Source organism: Magallana gigas, chromosome 10 (genome assembly GCF_963853765.1).
Source record: "Magallana gigas chromosome 10, xbMagGiga1.1, whole genome shotgun sequence".
Lineage (NCBI taxonomy): Eukaryota > Metazoa > Mollusca > Bivalvia > Ostreida > Ostreidae > Magallana > Magallana gigas.
In genome coordinates this window covers 5,798,178-5,807,203 of record NC_088862.1, presented here as the reverse complement: position 1 = coordinate 5,807,203, position 9,026 = coordinate 5,798,178, and the positions used below count along the sequence as shown (strand labels likewise).

The following is a 9,026-nucleotide window of genomic DNA, read 5'->3' as shown; positions in this document are numbered from 1 at the left end:
AAATTATCCTCGTATAACCTGGGTTGGAGCTATTTACAGTTTTTACGGCGTAAACTGCCCCAACCCAGGTTATATGAGTATATGCATATGCATATGTGAAATTTACATAAGTTTTACATGAATTTAACACAACTATCTAATTGCATGAAAAACATGCGAAAAAAATTTCGCATGATATTCGCATGAGAAACTTTTCATCTGCTTTTACATGATTTTTGCATGATTTCTAACGAAAACTAACATGCAAGGAAATCATGCAAGCTACTTTTCCCTGTGAATATGTTCTTATGTCTTTAGAGTTTGGTGGAATCTGTTGAAAAACCACTCAAACGCCCAGAGATATAAGACACCCAAAGTCCTTTGTACATTCTGCAAACTCTGGCATTGCACACATAGCTCAAAAACAGGAAGAATCCATGCAAGCCGTTAAGTACAGCCACCGCATAGGACAAAATCGACAGTTCAAGAAAGGAATCGACGATTTGAAAAGCCCATGTAAGTCCCGTTAGAACAAAAAGCTTTACAAAGCAGACAAATTGAAATCTGTTTTTGGTCTTGTATTTCGATTTTAGGATTTGATTTTATCTTAAAAACCGTAGCAGAAAAAAGCCAAAATTTGCCAGACAGATGATCGATAATGGCAAAATAAAAGTCAGAACGTAGTATATTTTATCATCGACCAATGTTTCGTTTTCTCCATAACCGAATCTTTGACCGCTTGAACTGATGACGAAAAAGATAACATTGCCTAACACAATAAAGAGTGGTAAAGCATTGGATTAAATTGTATACTTTAAAACAATTGTCCATTTTTCTTCTCTAGAGATACCTATGAATCGTTCAGTAAAGACACAAACCATATGATGAGAAAATTGCATTTAACCAAAAGAAAACGTAGAGTAGAATATAATGAGTTAACACCAGCAGCAGAACCTTTAAACTTGTTCCTGCGATAAAGTAATACTTTTTAGTTAAAATGAGAAGCTGCAAGAAAAACAATGTTGCTATCAAGTGCATGCTATTGATACCAGGGAAAGTTCGCAGATTATGAAACAAACTGTACGTTACAAAAGTTAAAAAGAGACACACAAGTAAAAGCATGATGCAACTTCCTGTTAAAATGGATAATGGACTGAAAATATCTGAATCATTAATAGCTAAAGGAATGTAAGTATTTCTAATGCAAGTTTGGCAACTTCCGTTTTCAGATATACGAAAATGCTGGAAAGAAAGTACCACATTTGATGGATGTAACTTTATTCTGTCCTGAGACTCTACTACAAACTCGTCGTTTTTTTTAGAGTGACCAATGGGCTAGTGAGCAGGTCATTTATAAGTACGAGTCTGAAAGGAATATCACTCGTATTATTCGTTTCTTTAACATTTTTACACATTTCTCTTTTATTTTTGGGGTTAATGAGTTCAGACTGTGTGTCAAGATTTGTGTGAATTACAGCTTCAATGTCTGAAAGTTTTGCGGTAGAAATTGATTCAGCAAGTTTCGCTAGATCAACCTCGAAGTTATACCTGTGTGTCAATTTTAAGGAAAGGCGCATTGTCACCCTACTAAAGATTGAGAATGATGTAGTAGATGAATTGCAAGAGTTTAACGTTAGAAAGGTACTATTCTCAAACTCTATGTCCTTTACATCTAGTTTAAGAATATTAGCTACTCTAGCAAAAAACCAAATCTCCACTGAATCCAACAGATCCCTAACAAGTACTTGTTGCTTCAAGGTGATTTTCATGTTTAAATAAATGGCATATCGGAGATTAGATGCGCTGTTTATTAATGGGATACAGGCATTTCCATCGTAGATCTTTCCTGGAAAACACTCAACGTTCCGACAAGTGCCCTAAAAATCAGAAAAGTACAGGAACACTTCTAAACTCTAGAAAATCTCGAAGTTCTTACAATATTTGCAAAAAAAGAGTTATTTTGATAATTAAATGTATTTATACTATTATTGATCATTCAACTTTGTTTGATTGTTTGATCTTGCAGAAATGAACATTAATTTTGGAAGGAAAGGAACCTTTTAAAAGCAATGAATACCTCTAAAGACAATTTCAACATAGAACATTTTTATGGATTTTCCTGGAAAACACTCAACGCTCCGACAAGTGCCCTAAAAATCAGAAAAGTACAGGAACACTTATAGACTCTAGAAAAACTCGGAAGTTCTTACAATATTTGCAAAAAAAGAGTTATTTTGATAATTAAATGTATTTAAACTATTATTGATCATTCAACTTTGTTTGATTGTTGGATCTTGCAGAAATGAACATTATTTTTGGAAGGAAAGGAACTTTTTAAAAGCAATGAATACCTCTAAAGACAGTTTCAACATAGAACATTTTTATGGATTTTCTTAAGTAGAGTCAAATGAAGACAATGCAAACATGGATCTATAAGACTTAATAACTGGTGATATTTTTTCGTCGATCATTGATTCTCCACTTTTCTCTTTGCTATATTCAATATCACATCCTAATTTACCATTGCACATTTCACAAGCAGCGTTCATGAACTTCGAACAAACGTGTAGATCTGGAATATGTTTACATGAGTTGGATACGTTAGAGTCTGGCCAATTAACGCCACATCCTGTTATTGAAGTTTGAATATTGGGTATAAAATGCGGATTACAGATCTTGCAAAATTTGATTCTGTAAGATATGTTCAAAGAATTATCATACAGAATGGGAAAAACGAAAGCCTTCAATGTTTTCACAAGCATTTAATACATCTGCATCAAAGGACCGCCACGTTCCAGTCTCGTTACATTTCTCGATATCCACAAATTTCTCTTCGCACACGACAGACCCTTCATATGGATGAAGAGAATGTGTGCTGTTTACGTCTCTTGTATATTGTAAGAACGAGTTAGCATTGAACCAAGCGTTTGTAACGGGCATTGGACATGAACTTATCACGGTCCATGGATATGTATTGAACATAAACTCATTGTCAAATTCAGATTCGGTTAATTTGGACAATAGCATGCTGCCGACCATGCAATAAACATTACGATAAGAGACAAATTTTCCGGAGGAAATATGTGTCACAGGAATTTGAAAAGTTATGTCACCATCTGTGTTTTGAGTTGTACAGAGAGAGTAGAGTGCTTCGTCTGTCATAGGAAATTTGTTTAACACATAATAACCACCATTGCTTGTCTCCTGAGGAGGAAATGCATCACTGATACAAGGCAGAAGTTGTTTGAAAGCAAGATCATCACAACAACTTGTTGTACACCCAATATGACAGGAGCATGAGTCATCATCATAGGTTCGGTGAATTGACTGAAAAAGATCTGAATCACAATTCTTTTCGGCGAAGGCTGCTTTGCTAAGCGAGATCAGATTGGTGATGATCAACTGCAAATTATTGGACAATTGTTGGGGGAATTTGAAATCTGATTTCTTTCTTTCAGTTTTTATATTTTTAAGAATGGAGAGCATCATGTAAGAAATATAGAGCCCATATTCGAAAGGTTTAGATCGGTTGTGTAAATACCGGGATTAAAAATGGAAAAGTGCTATGTAGTGGTATTGCATCCTGCATGCAGTATTTACAAAACACATTTTTGAACGGATAAGTAAGCATGGTATGCATTTGATCGTGGCAAGCAGCAGTCATGTCGTTTTCTAAAATTGGTGTGCATGGCTCTTGCTGATTATCCTCCGAAGGCACGGGTGGGTTGCATATAGCACAAAATACATTTTTGTACGTCTGATGGATATTGCTGTACTCACTGTTGCATGCTTTTTCGATCTCAAAGTCATAATTTATCCATGTTCCTGAAACGTTGCATTTGGTTACCATCGTATGTACATTGCCACATTTAGTTGCAAATTGAGAAGTGTGCATAACGCTACATTCTGCTTCTTCTTCTGCTGCATACGATGATATGTAGTTGAAATCTTGTTGTTTTAAGCAACTAAACTCAATGTTCCAGTTTTCGGTTTGATTTATCCCATGACATAAAGCGCAGTGCCGATTCTTGTAGGAAATATGTATCCCTAGATCAACTACAAAAGGGTCGGTCAATCTGTGGAATCATTAAAATTCGTGGGGGCCAATTTTCGTGGATTGTGACTTTTTTGTTCATTCGCGGGGATGTAATTTCGTGGATGCGTCAGTCACTGTTTCAGTAACAAAGATAACTGTTTCTAAAATTGTTTTCGTCGTGGTTTTAAATTCAGGGAGGAGGGCTACCCACGAATACCACGAAAATTGAGCCATCACGAATTCTAATGATTCCACAGTATTCTCTTGAACAGTTGTTGGCCAATTTCTTGTCCGCGTCGATAGGACAGACATCTACGACAAAGTTATAGGACTGAATGTTTGACCAATTAGAGGATCGCAGAAAACGGTCACGACAATGAACGTTGGTTGACTCAAAAAAGATTTGAAAGCAACATGGAGTTCTCGAGAAGATACAGAACTCATCGCAGGAACATTCTGGACAGCTAGAGTAGACGTACGGCAGTTGTTGTTGAGCAGCAGAAAGGGAACAGAGTCCGTTTGTTCCACAGACTGGTATATACATTGACAAAAGATGAGATATGTTCACGTTGTTATAGTTCTCTTCCAGTTGTTCTGAGGATCCAGAGTAACATAACAGAAACAAGAGGACCAGGATGTACCTCTGTCTTCATTTATTCATCACAATTTCCCTTTACTCTTCTTGGCTGAAAATCGTTAAAATCTGTGAATGTAGAATGCCAAGGTCTGGGTGTGGTCGCCGTTATTAAATTTAAAAGAATGTTAAAATTCCATAAAAAAAATAGTCTGCTATGAAGAAATAGGAAAAAGGTTGAAATTCAAAATATATATAATTTCTATCTTCTATACGTAAATACTAGTAATAGTTTATAGCTCAAAAAATATTATATAAAACTAAATCTAATGGGTAAATTTATTGACCACCCAACTTTCCAAATATTACTTTATACTATACTCTGTACTGTAAAACATAATTCTTTCTGAACAGCAATATTTCTTCTCGCCGAGGAAGACACTTTTCCGACAGTCTATTTAAAATCCATCCCGGTATCCGACTTTTTATTTTAATCAGACAGGGTTTGAACAAAGTTATTATAGAATTTCACAATCCGATGGAAATTTTATTAACTTTATTAATTAGGAAAATCACCGGTTTGAATTCAATTCCTGTAGGAAAATACTTTTGATTACATCCTACTGAAAACTGTTATATGGTTTCGAGAATTTCTTTTTATACCACACTGAAATCAGTCTGAGAAAAAAAAATGAGAAAAAAAAATCTAAATTCTCAATGATTTGGAAGCTTTTTCTGTTTGTTTCTTTTTAAAGATCTTTATTTGCTTATATACATGTAGTATAGTACTTTGTTTCTTTTACTCAGTGTTTACACATCTAATGTTGTACCATGGTCTGGTATCAATTTTTTGTATTATGTCACAAGTATGACGCAGGGACGACGGAAGACCTAATTGTTGCTTGCAACAAGCTCGTCTCTAGTTTATAGTATATTATAATAAAATTTTCAAGTCAAAATAATTTGTTCTTGGGATTAGAAGTTATGAAATGCGACTACATCATGCGATGCAGTCGATCGCCATAGAAATCATCAAAGTATTGCAAAAGTCGACAGATTTCTTCTTTCTCTGAAAGACCATGATAGTTCACTTGACTTACAGACTATAATACACCGACATAATTGCCTCCCAAAAATATATGTGCTTCTTAAAGTTACATTTAAGCTAGATAGATGTGTGTTATTGAGGATTTTATTTATTGCTAATAGTATGAAAAATAATAAAAACAAACGTTTTATTTAAGTTGTGTAGTATGAGGTTATAATGCAACTTAATTTACTTACAAAGTTAGCTACATCCAGTGTTATACTAATTTTAGGTGAACAATGAATACCCAATTTTTTGAAATACAAGATAAATAGTTTCCAGAACTATAATTATATGCATGTGAACATGAAGGTTGCACTCTTATTTGTATGGCTGTAGGTGAGGAGGTAAAAGTGTATCGATGTACATACAATGTATGACTGCATATACGGATTCCGGACCGTGGCCACAGACGATACCCATTGACAGTCTTACAATTCATCTATGGACACTTTGATCTAGAAACTGACCAGTGTCATAACTTTTTCGAATATTTCTTACACTACACGGAGATGCCATCGATTTTTACTGATTACTAAATTTTGAAAGCACGCAACAATTTCAAACCTGCACATAGTCTACAAAAATTTTGAAAGATTTAAATACAGAAGTCATCTTAGAAAAAAGGTTAGGTGTTTTGTAGGCGAGTTCGGTTTTTTTCCCAATACAATTCCTGACATGAATTTTGAGTACATACCGTATATATCAATGCTTGCTACTTTTTTTAAAAATTTAACTCACCATTAGAAATCTCATTGTTTCAAGAGTTTTTGAAACGATTACACAAACTGTGTTCGACAAATAGTTTTCCTAAAGCATTTTCTTCCTTTTTTTTCAATACACGTTTTTTATTCAGACTTTCAATCACAACACGTTTATATAAGCAAAACAGAACTGAAAGTTTAGTCATTATAATTGTTTGACACCAAATCACAGACAAGTTTCAATTCGCAGCATCAACGGAAGACTTACTCGTGGCTTTGCCACGACCTCTGCTTTAGTTCAAGATATCTTTGTTACAGTAAAACAATGGGGCGTTAAACTTGTGTACGTTAGCTCTACAAGCACATGCACTGTCGTTTGGGCGACGGTCTGAATACAGCTAGCGATTCTGCAATCGATCGGTCACCTGAGTCTCGTAATGCATCTAAATATAGAGAGGGGCACAGTTTTGAAACAAACAACAAAAATAAGGTCAAAGAAGTTCATCTTTATGAACTGAAAATGTACATATGAATAAAAAAATTTGGGAATTTTATGAGGAATCATCTTTACGCGCTGCATGTATCAGTTAGTGCATTACATGAAGTCCTTTCATAACTTCCAAATCGTGCACACCCCCACAAAAATGGACCGAACTGACAAAAATTGTTTCTGCAAATACTGACTAAAAATTACGAAAACATCAAATTTAATACGATGGAAGGATTTGAAAATAATTTCTTTACAACTTTGCTTAAATAATGCATTAGAAATTTTTATTTCTTTATAAGTTATTGATAAAAAACTTTTGAAGCCTTTAACTTCCTAACTATAGGGGCCAACACCTTTTTCGGTATACCGAATGAAAGTTCTAAATGAGACCAAGAAATTTTAAAATACATCTTGTAACAAATTATTTTCATGTAGAAAACTAGAACGGAAAATACGTGAAAAAGTTTGCATTTTTTTAAACCCTTGTTTCAACACCTATATCACTCCTTTTAATTGCATATATTTACATTTTCCAGTGTCTTTGCCTGTGATAACACTACGTATCGATTTTGTACTATAAAACCCATAACTACAAATTGAGGCGCCAGCGTGGTTTTCTTATGTATATTTTAATAGTTAATCGTATAATGGCTTAAAATTATATAAATATAAGTAATAAGGAATCATTCTTTGAATATTATGAGATGATAATTCCGGTCGGGACGTGATCAAATCTATCATAATGCCCTTCGGGCTTTATTGGATTTGATTACGCCCCGACCGAAATTATCACCTCATTATACTCAAAGAATGATTCCTTATTCCTTATTTAAATAACAAATGAAAAATATCTTGCACCAGTTCAATTGATTAGTTTCAAAACCAGCCCATCTTTGAGACTCTGCCTGTTATCGTTAAAGCTAAATCCATCTGACAAAAGAAGTCGTTAATTTTTACTAAAATGAAAATAATTCAAAACCGGATGAGGATTTTCATCAAGTAAAAAATGAAACGACAACATCGCGTGACATGTTATCAGACCTGAAAAGTTCAAAACAATCGGTGAACAAACGAGCGAGATATTAAGGATCAAAGTTTGCGTCTAGAAGAAAAAAAAGAAGAGGAAATCTTTAAAAATTATCAGAATTATAGTAAGGTATTCCCCTCGGAAGCGGAAATACCTTAATTATCGAGAAAGTGATGATGTCTTCCGTACATGTATAGAGATTCCCTTTTACCTCGTATACCATGATGACGTAGTCGGACGAAGATCTTGTAGTCAATTACTGTCAATCAAAATCCACGTGGTACAAATAAATGATATAAGATTATTCCGGTTTGTACGACCCTTAAAATTCTGGAAACTCATAATTACATTAAAGAAGTACGTGAAAGGGATTTTTATTTATTTCAGCTATCACAATCAACGTTATTTCTTATATCCTAACGATACAATAGGTATATCTGAAGTTATTCACACATGTGTTTTGTCTGTACTGTCTTTAAGATACATTTCTAATATCATATTTTCTTTGAAGAACTACGCTACATCACTTACATGTATGTGCTCTCATTGATGATATAAGGATAACACTTTTAACATATTTTTACTAAAACGTTATCTACTCATTTTCATAAATATGTTTCAATTGCACATTTTGTCGATTTAAAGATTTAAAAAGTTTATTCATTTTTCATTTTGTTACATGATGCCCCCTTTCAACACTAAGTCTTGGTGCTGTCATATCAGTCACTGAATCATTGTTTGGAAAAATAAGAAATCGGAAAAAAAAGAATGAACAACTATAATACAAATAGTAGCAATATTTTGTCATTCATATTTCACTTTTGTTTTTAAACAGCAGTGATCTCAGTATGATTCAAAAGGAAAACTGTGATATGTCAAGATTGGTTAAATTAGTTTAGTATTACATGTGAAAAGTGAACTAAACAATTGACAACACCAGTCACGTATAAAACAAATTTGATCAACAAAGCTTAATTGACTCTCTATGTCGATATCAGAAAAGTAAAAAAGAAAATGTAAACCTTGCAAGGATCAAACCCCAAAAATGTTGAACAAGTTCTTGCCAACAAGTAATACTAATAATAAAATGAATATGACCTGTAAAAGGTGAATTTTAACACAAAGAAAG

General features: G+C 33.9%; 1 protein-coding gene across 1 annotated transcript; it reads right to left on the bottom strand.

Annotated features, from left to right (window-relative positions):
- Window positions 1–276: 276 nt before the first annotated feature.
- LOC136272249 (uncharacterized) lies at window positions 277–1,101 on the bottom strand. The gene is made up of 2 exons (XM_066073511.1): window positions 965–1,101; window positions 277–543 (listed from the first exon to the last, which is right to left on the bottom strand). The coding sequence occupies exons 1-2, from the start codon at window positions 1,099–1,101 to the stop codon at window positions 294–296; spliced, it is 387 nt and encodes a 128-aa protein (XP_065929583.1). The 3' UTR covers window positions 277–293.
- Window positions 1,102–9,026: the final 7,925 nt, after the last annotated feature.